General features: G+C 43.7%; 5 protein-coding genes across 5 annotated transcripts; 3 read left to right on the top strand and 2 right to left on the bottom strand.

Annotated features, from left to right (window-relative positions):
• Nucleotides 1-493: 493 nt before the first annotated feature.
• On the top strand, nt 494-2,641 carry AK88_02317 (uncharacterized protein; the record flags this gene model as incomplete). The annotated part of the gene is made up of 1 exon (XM_012479948.1): nt 494-2,641. The coding sequence occupies one exon, from the start codon at nt 494-496 to the stop codon at nt 2,639-2,641; it is 2,148 nt and encodes a 715-aa protein (XP_012335371.1).
• A 1,012-nt stretch (nt 2,642-3,653) lies between these two features.
• On the top strand, nt 3,654-4,133 carry AK88_02316 (uncharacterized protein; the record flags this gene model as incomplete). The annotated part of the gene is made up of 1 exon (XM_012479947.1): nt 3,654-4,133. The coding sequence occupies one exon, from the start codon at nt 3,654-3,656 to the stop codon at nt 4,131-4,133; it is 480 nt and encodes a 159-aa protein (XP_012335370.1).
• Nucleotides 4,134-6,722: 2,589 nt separating this feature from the next.
• Nucleotides 6,723-8,306, top strand: AK88_02315 (uncharacterized protein; the record flags this gene model as incomplete). Its single annotated transcript, XM_012479946.1, has 1 exon — nt 6,723-8,306. One exon carries the CDS (start codon nt 6,723-6,725, stop codon nt 8,304-8,306), a length of 1,584 nt encoding a protein of 527 aa, XP_012335369.1.
• A 1,110-nt stretch (nt 8,307-9,416) lies between these two features.
• On the bottom strand, nt 9,417-11,301 carry AK88_02314 (uncharacterized protein; the record flags this gene model as incomplete). The annotated part of the gene is made up of 6 exons (XM_012479945.1): nt 9,417-9,488; nt 9,616-9,670; nt 9,801-9,901; nt 10,018-10,131; nt 10,310-11,104; nt 11,221-11,301. The coding sequence occupies 6 exons, from the start codon at nt 11,299-11,301 to the stop codon at nt 9,417-9,419; spliced, it is 1,218 nt and encodes a 405-aa protein (XP_012335368.1).
• A 1,924-nt stretch (nt 11,302-13,225) lies between these two features.
• Nucleotides 13,226-15,079, bottom strand: AK88_02313 (uncharacterized protein; the record flags this gene model as incomplete). Its single annotated transcript, XM_012479944.1, has 1 exon — nt 13,226-15,079. One exon carries the CDS (start codon nt 15,077-15,079, stop codon nt 13,226-13,228), a length of 1,854 nt encoding a protein of 617 aa, XP_012335367.1.
• Nucleotides 15,080-15,759: the final 680 nt, after the last annotated feature.

Here is a 15,759-nt window from a genome sequence, read left to right as displayed (position 1 = left end):
TTTTTTTTTTTTTTTTTTTTTTTATTCAAATAAGGCATCTCGAAGGTGTTCTTACCGTCGTATTAGTAGTAAAAAAAGAAAAATTGTTTTAAAAGAGCACAAAGCGTACATACATGAGAAGCACAAAGGAGAGTAAGTCGCTGCAAAGGTGTTAAAAGGAGTGAACTTGTCACCTACACGTGTGTTCTCCCATTTAGATGTTGTCGTCCGTGCTGCTCTTCTGCAAAACATCCCATTCACAACGTTGTAAAGGGTGCAAAGTGAAAAGTGAAAAGTGAAAAGCGTGCAGAGAAAAGGAAACGGCGTGTAGGCCCACACGGAGAGAAAGTAGCTACACAGAAGGCGAAGGAGATTAAAGGAGCCACCTGTACACTGAGGGGCTATTTATCTCCCCCTTCACATTTGTACCCTCTCTGCACAAACGAAGTATCGCACAATTGGGGCCCCGCACGTTTGGACCCTCTACACCTGTATCATCCTCTTCGCTGCACTCATGAAAAGCGTACTTGGGCTCAAGTGCGTGAGTTGCCGGGCCAGTGGCAGGGTTCCGCTCGTCTCGAAAAAATTCCTCTTCATAAATGTCGGATCGAAAACAAAATTCGGGACCGGTCTGGCAGGTCAACATAAGAAGAACGAGCAGGTAAACCCTAACACGACCAAGAGGACGGTTTTTATAGAAAGTAATGTGAAGGGCACCCCTGTGCAGGAAGAAGTACGTAAGAGTGCGGTCGCGGGTTCCACTCCACAATTCGCTTCTGCAGACAAAGACTTACTAAACAGTTACAATGACGAAGAGGGGGTCCATGGTGAAACGGAACAGGGTGATCACCCCTCCCTAGGGGGAGAGGACTTTGAAGAATATACCCAGTTTGATCGACATGATGGAAGAGGAAAAGACGATGCAGAAAATGGATTCATGAATTACAAGCGTAGGGAAGGCACCTTTAATAATCATGAGAGAGCAAAAAACAGACAAAGCCATGGCGGCATCAGCGGGAGAGGACAAAAGTATGAATCCTCATCGAGGTATGACCATGAGGAGGAAGGAGATGAGTATGGAAGGAGAACTTCGTACTCGAGAAGTTTAAACACGCAGGATAGGTATGCTCAACTTGGTGAGAATCTAAAAGAAATCGAATGGAACAAGGTAGATGCAAAGGTGCAGAGGCAGAATCTGCTTCAAAATTTGAGCGAAAAAAAGGCAGACATTTCACCTGAACAGTTAGATGCAGAATTGAAGAGATTGAACATTTACGTGAACAAAGAATCAGCTGTGCTAAATAATTTAGCTAGTAACTTCTCCGATGTGAACTTTCATGATACTATAGTGAACCACCTGAATGCAAAATTTAAAGAACCTACAGCTATTCAGAAGGTTACGTGGCCGATCGCACTATCGGGGAAGGATCTAATAGGAGTAGCCGAGACGGGCAGCGGAAAGACATTGGCCTTCGCCCTTCCCTGCCTTATGCATATCTTGAAGCAGAGGGAACGTCAGGCGGAGCGAGAGAATGGGTGGGGGCAGGTTCAGGGTGAAGAGGGTATCCGTGAGGCGTCCACTCAGGTGGAAAATGAGAAGAAGGAAGTCCCTCGTGAGGCCACCCAGGAATGGACAAACGAAGCCACGCAAGGTGCCACGCACGGTGACACACAACGCAGCAGCGATAGGTACGCCCATCAGGGGGAACGAAGTATCTACGGACTCATACTCCTCCCCACGAGAGAGCTGTGCATGCAGGTAGTAGACGAAATAAAAACTTTCGAAAAGCAATTGGACATCAGGAGTGTTGCTGTATATGGAGGGGTCCCCAAGTACACACAAATTAATAACTTAAAGAAAGGAGCCGACATTGTTGTTGCCACCCCGGGAAGACTACTAGATTTACTTGAAAATGGAGTTATTCATTTGTTAAGGTGCATTTATGTTGTTATAGATGAAGCGGACAGACTGCTAGACATGGGATTTGAAAAACAATTAAAAAAAATTATGACTCAAGTTAATAAAAACAAACAGCTCCTATTCTTCACAGCCACCTGGCCTGAACAAGTCAGAAAATTGGCATATGAATTTTCATCCTTCGATCCAGTAAAAGTACAAATTGGAAAAAGCGAATTAACTGCTAATAAAAATATACAACAGAGTGTAATTGTAAGTTCGTGCATCGACTTGAAGAAAAAGCTACTTGATTGGCTTAAGCAAAATTATGAAGGAAATAAAATTTTAATTTTCTGTGACACCAAAAGGAATTGCGACAATTTATGCAAAGAGCTTCGCTACCATCAGTACAACGCTCTTGCCATTCATGGAGATAAAGAACAGCGGGAGAGAGATAGGATCCTAAACAATTACAGAAGTGACCGTTGCAATATTTTAGTTGCAACTGACGTGGCTTCCAGAGGGCTAGACATTAAAAATATTTCAATTGTCGTTAATTATGACCTGCCCAATACTATTGAAGATTATATTCATCGCATTGGCCGAACGGGCAGAGCGGGGCAGAAGGGAAAGGCCGTTTTGTTCTTCCCCTACGATTACTATGTGCCGCAAAAGAGTCGATTTGCCAGGGACTTGGTTAAATTGCTCAACAAGGCCAACCATGCCGTCCCAGCGGAGCTGCGCGAAATTGCTGGCACCAGGTGAGCACCACGTTAGCACCGCGTGCAAGTAGCGGCCGAGGGGAGGTGTACGATGCATTACGTGTGCACGTGCACGTTATATGCCCCCACGCTGGTGACTCTAGCTCCCCTACGTCCACCGCGCAAATGCGTAGACACCCCTTTTTTAAAAACTTACAATTGACACGAAATAAATGGAAAGAATGGATAGCCCAAATCGTGGGCCTCCCCGGCTTGGGGCATCTGTCATATATGTGAACGGGCCAACTTGGGCTTGCTCCTCAAAATAATAGTCACCTGAACGTTCATACGATTGTTCTTCGAACTTTTCAAGAGGTCATTTTAAAAGCGGTTCCACTCTGCAGTACTTATTGTGGTGTCCAGCTGGTCTGGCAAATGGGCAAGCGCCCGCGTGTGCGCTAGGCATTTTATTCCCTTTTGTCTGTTCTGTTTTTCCACGCGGCAGATAACGAATCAATTAAAGTTGCAGCCAAGGGTTGGTGTTTTTTTTTTTTTTTTTTTGCGCACGCAACGGGGCACATACATATCTGATCATTCCGCCTCACCCATGTTAGCTCGTAAAAAAAAAAATATAACAAGGAAAAGATTAACCGAACGAAAAAGCAACTGGGTTTACATTTAAAGGGGGCTATTTAATTTTTCTCTCATTTTCTGTTCATGTTACACCTTGGAAGTAAAAAAAAAAAAAAAAAAAAGTTAAATGTTCCTTGAAAAGTGCAAAACGTGTATCCCCCCATTTGTCACTGCAAGGGGTGTACCGAAAAAACGCACTGCTCACCGTTGATGGGGCCTCAGTAGGATACGGCATAGAGGTCCTATTCAATTTGGTTGGATCATTCCCTCATCGTTGCAGTTCCTCCCCTCTTAAGTATTCTCGTTGAGGTGAACGGATTACGGGGGGGACCTTCACCTGTCCACAAAGCAGACAAAGCGTGGACAGCAGACACAGAAAGCGTGCGCCGAGACTTTGTCCTCATATTTTGCAGAAAAAGTAACGCGTAAAACAAAGCAGCAACATGGAAATCGACGTGCAGTACCTGATTCGCGCACTGGCGTATTTCACAAAAAATGACGACGGAGAACTGTGCGAAGAGGACGTTAACGCAATTTTTAACAAAATCCTTTCGCAAAACATGAGCCATGAAAGTGTGCGTGAGTTGATAAAACATGTGAAAGAAAGTATACAGTGGAATAGGCCCAATTACGTGGAGAACTTCGTGTTGACGCCCTCCATTTTGCATATACTCATAAACAGACAATTAAAGAAGCATGACTTGCAGATCATATTTAAGGACCTGTTCAGTTGCATTGAGTCCAACGGAAAAATTGGAAAAACTGAGTTGGGGAAGTTCATAGACCTTTGCAAAAGAAACACCACCGCAGAGGACTCATCATTGAGCTTGAGTAAATTCAATTTTGGTGTGGCCAATTCGGGCGAAGCCGTTGACTACAACACGTTTCTCCGTTTGATGGAGAAGTATTTGAAAAGGACGTGACAGATTGGGAAAAGGGGCCTACTGATACGACGACTCAACAACGGATAGCGGCTTTACCGTTGGGGGAGAAATATCAACACACGGGATGTGTACACACGGAAGGTATTTATTTATTTTATTTTTTTTTTTAGTAACCGTTCAGGCGATTCTTCACAGACCACGTTCGGCACAGTCCCGTTTGGCTTAACTATTCCGCCATGTCTACCACTCCGTTTTTGATCATGTGTTTGTTTTTGTGTATCTCCCGTTTAGAGACATACTCGGCGGCAGTGTTTTCTTGTATACAATGAGTAATGAGTAAAGTTTGTTTTTAAGCAGTTGAATATTTTTTAGCTAGCTAGCAATTACAATTAGTTTTCGTGTCCCTTGTTTGAATTTTTTTTTTTTCTGCATTTTCACCTGAACTGGTCATACAATTTTAACTTTTACACACAAACGAGAATGTGGCATGGGTTTCTACCACCTTCGATGTATTTCATCTTGTTAAAATAAACAAAGCGCAATTTTGATAATGTCATGAAGTACGTTGCATTAAGCGAGTTGGTCCTCGCTTCATCTTGAACTGTTTTTTTTTTAACCCTTTCCCTATAAAATGTCGTGCTAAACTAGGGAGGGGAATAACAAGCGTGCTCACGAAAGATGATTCGCTCCCTCGCGCGGCACCTATAAAGGAAAATGTTCAAATATGAAGTTGTGTGCATGAGAACTTTGTCATTATGTTTTGGCTTTGTCAATAATATTTGTTTTTTCCTTAAAAGTGCACACGGAAATAAAGGTCACATAATATTAATGTGTTCAGGTGGGAGTACAGAAAAAAAAAAAAAAAAAAAACCTAAATAAATAAAATGATTGTGATTTCATTCCTTCTTTTGATTCACTCCAAGCTTGTAGCAGTATTCGTCCCCTCTCGCATCCATTGCAGTAGTTTTTATTTTTGGTCGGCATGACCATTACGCGTGCTTTATTCTTGTCATCTTTTCTCTCTAGTGTATTTTGTGCCTATGCATTATACAGATAACTGTGTGTGCCTTTTTGGCTCATTTGTCCTGTGAGCAAAAACGGTTAAGAGTGCACTGCACTTGCGCTGGGAGAGAATCCCCAACTGAGCACATGTCCAGCTAAATAACCGGGTGTGTCGGGGAGCCAGAGAAAAATTAAGGCAATTATCCCTTGTTCGTGCATAAGGTGAAAGAGGTGCTCGCGTTTGTTCGTACACCCCATTACTCCACTGAAGCAATCCCCCTACCCTGGTGCATTTCCTTTGCTTCACTTTTTCTAGAGCATGCGTATGGTCGAAGTGCTCTACGTCCAATAAGCAATAATGCCCGAATGCATGCAATAAGCTTTGGGAATTTTTTTTTTTTTTTTTTTTTTTTACAACACACATTAAAAAAAAATCCCCAAGGAGGGTTAAAAATCGGTTTAAAGATCGAGAATGGGCAAAAGAAAAAGAAACAAAAAAAAAAAAAGAATCATCCATAATTCTTCCGTCGTCGAATTGTTCAAGTGCACCTTTTCGGTAAATTATTTTGTGTACATTTTTTTTTTTTTTGCATGTATGCAAGTGGGCACATGCGCAAAAGTGAGCATACATGTGTATAAGTGAACGTGTGTCAAACCGTTTCCGCGCTTGGCACCTTTCGTATGCACCTTTTATACGCACCTTTCATACGAACTTCCGTACGAACTTTCGTACGCACCTTTTGCGGGGGGGGTACTCTTATGAGTCCACTAAGATAGAGGCCTCAATTCGCGGCAAGCCTTTTTCGTTTTTGCACCCTCCCCATTATTCTGATATGACCACTTTGAGGCTTATATAGAGAAGTTTCCCCTAAAAAAGTGGCCGCTTAAAAAATGAGCCAATCGTTTGAACAGAGCTTCCTTAAAGGAAAAGCTGTGTCCACGTCTGGCAGTGACACAATTGTGCGTGCCTTTTAGCGAACAGCTGGCAGCGACAAGTGTGCATGCCGTTTTAGCGAAAAGCTGGAAGCGACAAGTGTGCATGCCCTTTTAGCGAAAAGCTGGAAGCGGTGACTGTTCAGCCTGTAGGAATCCCCCCCTGTTTATCGTGCGCTCCACTTGGCTATATGTGTAGTGGCCTTGCTCAACAGTTTTGCCTGCCCATTTTTCTCATCGATACCTCGATAGGCACTCCATTTTGTTTGCATCGCCAATTTCAACCACATTTTGTCAACCTCCCCTTTTTTTTTTTTTTTTTTATCTTAACAACGGAATCCCGGTTTAAACCTGCCACCTTCCCCCTTTTTTATGTTAAATATTTCAGTTAGATCTTTTGTATTGATCTACCACCACAAGTCTTTTTGTATTTTTTTCTTTTCTGTCATTTTTCTCCTCTCTCCCTTTTAAGTAAATAAAAAAAAAAATACTAGCCGCAGTCAAAGCCGCAGACTTCCTCACCGGGTGGTTTATATAATAAGTCCAACAAAAAAAGAGGCACGCATAGAGAAGAAAAGTACACCCCTGGTTGCCCACTAAAGGTGCATCCATTTCTTCGCCCAAAGGAGGTGTTGCTAGGACAGAGAGCCTCTAACACCAATAACAGCATACGAAAAAAAAAAAAAAAAAAAAATGTTGCCCCCTGTACGAGTGGCGGTCTTCCTCCTACTCGCGTGTGCCCTACTATGTTGGGCACCAACAATTGTGAAAGGAAAAAAAAAAGGAGCAAAAAAGGAAGAAACTTTTTTGCAAGAGTTAAGGAACAAATTAATTAACTACATTGCAAGTAAAAAAAAATATGATTCAAATGGATGGGTAGACTTGTCCCTGGTGCAACGTCAGGGGTTCCAACCCATCGACCTACGTATCGAAGATAATAAAGTTGTGTGCAACTCCAATAACCAAATTATGGAAGTAACTGTGGTGAATCAAAAGTTGTTAAAACATGCAGAAGATGCATCTTATCACGAGTTGACACTACGCAGTAAAAATATACCTCCTGATGATAAGCTACTCTCTGTAATCCCATTAATGAAGATGAAGACAAAGAAACAGCCAGGGGCCGGGATGGCACCTTCAAAACGATCAGGGTTTATCACCTTGGATGCATTGCCTCCCAATTTTAAAGGTTATATTGTATGCACAAAGAAAGACACAAGTGCTTTGCTCGTGCCAAAGACATTGAATCCGGTTCAGTTCGTGTCAGGCCCATGGAAAGTACGTGTAAGCATAGACTTCTACAAGTGCCCACTCTCTAACTTTGGACGAATATTTCAAGTAACCATAATCGATAAAGTAAATGTTTTACTCAACAATGAAAAGTCTTTCATCTGGCCCATTCCTCTAACATCCTTTTTCGAAGTGTACGATTTCCATTTAGCTGTTAGAGAATGTAAAAAAGGAAATTTTTGTGAACTGGAGAGGACAGCAAATGGGGGTGGTAATAATGGGTCACTTATATTTAACTGCCCAGGTTGGGGGAAGTCACACACACTTACCTTAGCTAATGCATTGTTCCTTTCAGCTTACCTTGGCATGAGTGTAGCTCATGGCTTGGTTTACACTTCTTCCTCAATGCATAAATCAACCGACGAGTACTTAACTAACACGCATAATCGAGTTTCAATGAGCACTCCAAGGCTCCACAAACGAATTATAAGGTCCTACGAGTCGAGTGAGAAAGAAGAGGAAGAAAGAAAAAGTGAACTCAAGCAACTAAATCTTATTACAAATTTACTCTTCCTTGGAGGAGCAGGAATTGCCCATGCTGCTTATGGTGTTAAAACTCTCGTAGACATCGTCAAAAATCTGAACAGCATAAATGAGGAGTTTGAAAACGCCGTGTCTTTCTACCCCTGGGAGCTGCGCTACCCGCAGAGTTACCTCGCATCACAGGGGAGCAACATACCTAAAGTGGAGTTGGCCAAGGAACCAATAACCAGCGTAAAAAAGGCAGAGCCGAATAGCGGCCAAGCGGCAAGCAGCGGCCAAGCAGAGACCACGTACGAGATGGACGCGAGCCAAATAGCCCACACGGGAAACAAACAGGGCACAGAGGCGGGATGTCAGCAGAAGCCCAACGAACAGGCACCACTAACGCAAGCGCACAATAACACAGGTGAAAATGAGAGCCCAGGTAAGGAGTCCAAGCCATACCCCAACGTAAATGAACCCAACGTCGTAAAAATATTCGAACAAAATATTATGGGCAATTAATTTCACAAGGATGGATCGTTGCCTCTTCAGCAAACAGACACCTGCAAATTGTCTTTACCAGGGGGAGCATTCAAAGTGGTAGAAGTACACCAGACCACGCGAAAAATAGCCAGTAGAAAGGTAAAAAAAAAAGTGTGCACGCGGTGCTCTTTACCCTCTCTCTCCGTCCACGCGCCCTAATTTTTGTACCCATACTTTGTGCAAACATTTAAAAGGTTGCATTGAAGTGCCTATGCGTGAAGTATGCACGGCACCCCTTGTTGCGCACCTGTATATATGTAGGAGCGAAGTAAAATTTTGACGGGACCTGCTGCGAACTCTGCACATCGCATGCACCCCAATTGTGAGTCTGTCTCCGAAGCGCGACGTTGTCTAACACGATTTGCGCAGTGACCCCTTTTTTTTTTTTTTTTAAAAAAAACCATAAAACATTGTAACAAGCATTAAAAGAGGTGTGAGTCACATATTATATTCATTCGTCGGTGCGGGGATGGAACGATACCGATACATGCCCCTTCCCCTTATGACATGGGCGGCGATTTACATTGTGCGCCTATCCTTGACACTCTGCGTGTGCATGTGCCTTGCAGGTCTACATCCACGCAACGTGCTACACGAACGAAACATCACTGCCACCCCGTGAAAATGAAGCAAAAAAAAAAAAAGTCCATTTGGGTACAGAAGTCAATTCTTTTAAAAAGAGCCCCTGGTCGAGCAGACCATACGGTGCGGGCATGGACCGAAAGGAGACAACTCTTTGGGCCCACGAATGCTACTTAACAGTTACGTTTAAAAAAAAAAAAATTGGCGAACTCAATTGAAAGAAAGTGAAACGCGGTGTACGTGCATGTGTGTGTGTATAGGGGGGATCAATCGGCTCGCGAAGTCGAATATCAAGGGGGTGAAGAACAAACAAAATGCGAGCGCTAAATGTACACAAAAAAATCGGGGGAAGAAGAAACAAAAAAAAGGCTAATTGGGCTCAAATGGACCGGCTTACGTTCATCCCCTCTTCATTTTTCCCTCATCAGTTGCCATTCATCAATGGGCAATCTCAATTGTGTTCTCTCCATTCTAATATATTTTTTTTTCTCTTTTCGTTTGGTCATCCTAACACAATATAAACGTCTCCTCCTTTTCGAACTTCAAGTCCACCAGGGGAGTGTCCTGCACCTGTTCCACCTGCGGGGAGTCACAAAAGAATTCTTATTGATTTGGCATGCACACGACTATACGTATGTGCTTACGTATAACCCTGTAGAGTGTTTGCTCGGAGCCACTGTTTTACAAATGTACCCCTCTCGTTTACCTTGCCCCCTGTATGCAGCTCAATGGTACCATTCTGGTACTTGCAAAACTTCCTCCTGCGAATGGTCAGTTGGTGAACAGCAAATATATATACGTGTATGTGCATGCTCGATGTGTAAAACCTGAAGAGCTGCATTACTTGCACCTTCGCCCAAGTGCCTCCTACTCCTCCCCTCATGCACTTACCTGGGGTATATTTGATGAAGGTTGTAGCTGCTCCTGAGGAGCAAAGAGGGGCCGAACTCCTTATTGCTGACCGACTCGTACTCAAGCCAGTAGAAGACGTCCTGCGGGGTGACAAAAGAATGAAAGAGGGGAAATGCGTACCAAGTTATATTCCTACACGTACATACATGAGGGCCACCGCATCGTCATTTCACCGCTTCACCAATCCCTGGCCTACCGTCAACGTCTTCGTGTTGCAGAAGCGCCTGTGGATTTTCCTATTGGAAATTTTAACCATAAAGTTAATGCAGTTTTCGCCCGCGGGTTCTTCTGATGGTGGTGGGGGCAAATTCTGCGCAGAAGAGGAGGGGGTGAAACCAGGAAGTGCATTTCATTCATGTGGCACTTCATTAGCACGTGTACGTGTATATGTATATGTACATGCGCACACTGTGCAAAATGATAAACGCACATGCAAACTACACCACATGCAGAGTTCTACCCTCATGAGCTCCCTGCGTGTTACCCACCTTAGCGTACTCCTCCATGGACAGCAACAGAGCCATCTGCAATTCGTCGTCTGCGTCGTGAGGAGCGGAGGGGAACAGGCCTCCTCCTCCACCACCAACACCGGTCAGATCGTTCCACCCTTGGTCATTCAACTTGCGTCCCCCACCCTCCGGCCACTTAAACTTATTAGGTTTGTCATGAGCGCTAGAGGCAAAAAAAGAATTTTTCTCACCACGGTTACCAGAATTAACCCTTTCCTCCATTATAAACCCATTAGAAGACACACCAGATATTTCACAAATTTCACTTGTTAATAAATAAAACTGGTTAGCATTTTTCGCCTCAAAGTTTATGTCCGCCTTGGGCAAAGACACATAGGGATTGATGTTCTGAACAGAAAACACATGGTACTTATTAATAATGTCGTTGAAATAATATTTCAAATTAATATCCTTTATGTACAGGGGGCCACTCTTCAAGCTGTCGAGGACATACCAAGTGTTGTATATTTTTCTTATACAGAACCAATGTTGCGCCAGGTTACAAATGAATCCTATGTCTTGGTGGTCACTTGAAATAATTTTTTTTAAATCGTCCTGGAAGGTATTTTTTACAGAAATGTTTTTTCTCCTCAGACATTCAATGAGGACTGAAATGTTTATGAATCCGTCGTCCAAGACATTAGAGGAATTTTTTCTCATCAGGTCATTCATACCGCTCTCTCCAGCTCCTCCGCTGCACTTGAGGAACTCCCGTTCCTTCTCGTCGATTTCTCTGCCGATGCTGGCCAGGACGTCTTCGCTGTAGTGAGGGCCCTGCACAGGGGTATGTGTGTGGAGCCATTTGGCGGGTGGAGCGGTTTGGCGGGTGGAGCGTTCGTAGGATGCCCCACCGGGTGCCGCTCTATCTCTAGGCCGCTCCCCTTTCTTACCTGCAGCATGGCGTTTATGCAGTGCAGACCGCACATCCGGTCGTTGCCCTGCTTCTCCCAGTACACATACTTCTTGCTCATTGTGTCAACCCTTGCTTTTTGTATTTGCCTCGGGTGCAACACTTCGCTCAGCCCCAAGTTTTCCAGCGTGGAGGGGGGAGGGGGGAGGGAGCACGTACCTGTAAATGCTACGTGTTCAGGCGGAATTACGCTGTCGAGCAGTTGCGAATTGCGCCACGTGCCCTTTCTCGTGCGAAGAAATTTCCCACGGCACGGTGCGCTCAATCCCCTTTTATGTTCTCACAAAAAAAAAGGGCATTGTGTTAGTCAGCGTGTGGTTATGTAATCTATTTCCAGGGGGAAAAAAAAAAAAAAAAAAAAAAAAAAAAAATACATCCGGTCTTTAACAAAATGACGCATAGGCGGTAATGCAGCATGAGGGAGGGTATACACAGGAGATATTAAAAATGCCTCCGCTCCGATAGTGCTGATGATACTGCTTCGTATCGCCATTTCGTACCAAAGGTTATGGCAGTGCGAAAAATAATTACGGAGAAAAAAAAATAAATAATCAGCGAAAGGAGGTCGGATACGCGCAAAAAAAAAAAAAAAAAAAAAAAAAAAAAAAAGAGGCTGCTTGCCAAGGGCGCCGTGTTCCCCTTGCGCGCTCCGTAACACATGGAGATTCATTGGAGAAAAAACTCTTCCCTCATTTGATGGTTTGCAAAGATTGCACATTGTTCAGGTGCTCGTAATGTGGACGCAGGCGGCTCTTCAGTTCGGGGCGCAAGAAGACGAGGCATGGCCCACAGGGTAAAAACATACAAAACATAGCGCCACGATAGGGAAACAATTGCATATGCAGAAACGCTCGAATTGCGAACGGACAAGCCGAGGAATGATGAGCGGCAGTCCCCACAAGTTTCTTTTTTCCTCCCCGAGGGCCTTCACATGCAGCTAAAGGGGAAGGCCCATGCTCTCCTCTTGAACAAAGCTGCACAAGCTATGTACCCCCTAGAAGTGCCCCTCCCTCCTTGATATACACACCCCAAGTTAAGAGGTATGCCAGTATCACATGCGATGTGAAAAGCTGACCAGGTGGCGAAGCGAAAACTTCTCCCTATGCAAACACATCCTATCGGTGCGTACACAAAAGGTACCATCCACTTTGCATGTCACATTGCACGACGCAGTAACGATACGCGTGCGTTGACAAAGGTGGCCCCCTTTTCATGACAACTCCCGTCTGTTTGTGTTCCCTCCTCGCATTGGGGCTAGTCAAATGGTGAGATGCACAACTGTCGCGTAGAAACCTTTGCAAAGCTGCTCTCAGGGGATATACCCATGAAATGTAAGGCAACAACCATGGTAGGGCAGTCATCCAAGTTCATCACAAGTACAGGGGATGATCAACAGGGGGAAAGGTACACTGTCTCTCGAAATTGTTAAAACTGCTAAATACAGCACTTGCGACCAAAAAAAAAAAATTAGAGACTCGTATCATAACGCAGTGGTGTACTGCGCAGTGCGACATTTTTCAACGTGATGGATCCGGGAATGATCGAATAGCTGTGCACACAAGTTGGGAACGGGAAAAGTAAAAAGAGAGGAAAGGCAAAAGGACAGAAGAAGACAAAGGGATACACTCTGCGGCATTAAGTTGCCCCCATGCTAGACTTAACCTTTCGCTTGTCCATCGCGGGGGAAAGTAAAATTCCACGAACGGGCGAAGCAACTGTGGAGGTAAAATAAATATCTTTTTAAAAAGTGGAGGGGAACTGTTTGTCAAAGTTGCACACGCAGCTAGCCATTTTTGTGCAAAATGTCAAGCAAAAAAAAAAAAAAAAAAAAAAAAAAAATAGTCAGGTAAAAAAGAGAATAGTCAGGTAAAAAAATGAAAACAGCCGGGTGAGAAAAGACTAGGCAAGTTTGGGAAAATAATCCAAAAGGTGTCACAAAGAAATGACCAAACACGACGCACAGCATGCACAGCTGACGCCACCCCTCAGCGCAAAAAGCACAGGGGAATGACGGCCAGCCCGTACTTGCTGTTCGTGCGCGTCCACTTGCCATGTTTCATCTCGTCCCCCACGGCGGCAAACAAATAGGCGTAGTTGGGCGAAAAGGAAAATTTGCTTATCGCGCCATTCACCGGAACGGCAAGGATCTTCCGCATGGTAGCCGACGTTTTGCTAACGCTCTTGTACTGCCAAAAATTTACGTACCCATCGTAGGACCCGGAAATGAAAATGTCCGTAAACGGGATGCTAACCAACGCCGTCACTGCGTACGAACTGTGTGCATTTTTGCAAATACAAATAGGCTTCTTATAAGAGGATGAAAAAATGTAAATATGGCCAGAAAACGTCCCGGCGATGAAGACCCTGTTGTTAAGGGAACAGCAGGACTCCACAATTTCGTAATTTAAATTAAACAAAATATGGTTGTCATTTTTGGTGTTCCAAAAACGGAGAGTATAATCACTCGAACTGGTTATTAATTTATTCTGGGCTAAAGAAGTCATGCTTAAAATGTTATTCGTATGTCCCATATAAGTATTAATACATTTGTCCAAAAATCGCAAGTCCCATAATTTAATCGATTTATCGTAGGAGGACGTGAAGAAATTAAATTCCATATTTAACTCATCTGTGTTTTCATTGCTTCCAATAATTGCGCTAATGACATTTTTGTGTCCAACTACAGAATGGGTGCATGTTTTCTTCACTCTGTTGTCCCATGTGTTTATTAAATTGTCCGCTCCAACAGATATGAAGAAGGAATTAAATTTGTCACAATACAAATCCATTACACTCTTGAAATGGCTTATTCCGTCGCTCTTTCCGAAATGTTGGAAGGCGCTAGGGTTTCCTTTATAAATGTGAACCTTTTCTCCTCTAGCTAAATCCCACTCGATGATGCAGGCGTCTTTTCCACCCGTGTAGGCCGTGCTGAGGGAAACATTGGGGAACATCTTCGGCTGCATGGCATGTTGGGGGTTATCTCCAAAGGGGTCGCTTCCCCCCTGCTGGCTGCTCCTGGAATTGTCCTCTTTGTAAAACTTCCCGCTGTTGTACCCTGCGTAGGTGTCACGCTCACCGCACGCGCCAATTCCCACATCGTACTCGTAGTAGTCAAAGAAGGAAAGGTTAAAATCTGGGCAAGCAACGCACGTGACGCTTTTTTTGTGTCCGCGGAAAAAAAAAGCATGTTCGTCATGTAGGTTAGTTTGATCGCTTTGGCCATTTTCACCTGAACGGTTCATGCAAGTTGACCCATTCTTGGCAATCCCCTTGGAAGAAGCCAATTTCTGGTCATGAACAATTTTGATTTTATTTCCCAAATTTAGGAGCGCTCTCCTGCTCTTTTGTCTCTCCTTTTGCATCATGAGTTTACTGATTTGTTCCCTCTGTTCATCATTTCCATAGGAACAAAGGTTGTCGCTAAAATTCGAATCCGACTTGTCTTCCTCATCACTGTTCTCAGGGGAATCACTTTGGGACTTGTCATCATCGCTACTTTGTATACCCATATCTCTGAGGTATTTTTTGGCCAGGTGTATTTTCCTCTCCTCCGGGTTATTGAAAGCGTTTCCATTTTCGTCCCCACTGGTACCATCCTCATCAAAGTCACTTGCATCGCCACCTGTTGCGTCGTCATCTGTGGTGCGCCCATCAACCGATGCGACGTGGCGCTTTTTGTTCTTCCCCAGTTTCGTTCTATGGTTCCCAGTGTCCGATGCCTCCGAGGACAGTATGTCGTCGGACTCTATCTCGGAGTTATAACCCTCCTTCTCTTTCCTGCCTCCATAGTTCTTCTTCTTTATCTTGCAGGATTTCTTCCTCTTGTTGAATTTCATTTTTTACGTCCTGCGTTGTTGCTTCCGGTTAGGGGCGCCCAATCGCATGAATCAAAAACAAAAAAAAAAATTAAAAAAAAATGAACAAAATTAGCTTGCCGTTGCCGTAGATCCAATCCACCATTTTTAAATGCTACCAGTCTGTACTTTATATATAAATAGGGGATTCGTGAAGGGGAAGTAGCCGCAGCCTTACATAGTGCCTCAACTGTAGTAAGTATATTATCGAAGCAATTGTACAAAAATATCACCCCTAATTTATGTGCCTGTTTTATTTATCCTTACGCGGTTTGTACAAACAAACGTTTGCGTGTCTCAGTTGGACGGGTAACCCTTAATTTGTGCGCTGCTGCACTTTTTTATTTTTATTTATTTATTTTTTTTTTTTCGAAGGCAACATCATTTTTTTGTTTGCTGTTGTTGCCCCCACTTTTTGGCAAAAGGTGCCCCGCGAAGGTTCGCAAAAATATTGCAGGTACGCAATTTGAGGAGGCGCTGTCGGGGCGACCTTTAATAAATACCCACCATTTTGTAGCGGGGAAATTTTATACTATTATTTTTAGTTGGAGAAGCACCGCCGTTTTCCTTTCACCATTTGGGGAATGTAACCAATATATCTGTTCATAATACTTCCCTCGACGACACGTTTTTTTTTTTTTTTTTTTTTTTTTTCCATAATA

This window comes from Plasmodium fragile (assembly GCF_000956335.1).
Source record: "Plasmodium fragile strain nilgiri unplaced genomic scaffold supercont1.22, whole genome shotgun sequence".
Taxonomy (NCBI): Eukaryota; Apicomplexa; class Aconoidasida; order Haemosporida; family Plasmodiidae; genus Plasmodium; species Plasmodium fragile.
Note: the sequence above shows the minus strand (reverse complement) of the source record. Positions and strands in the feature narration are given on the sequence as shown.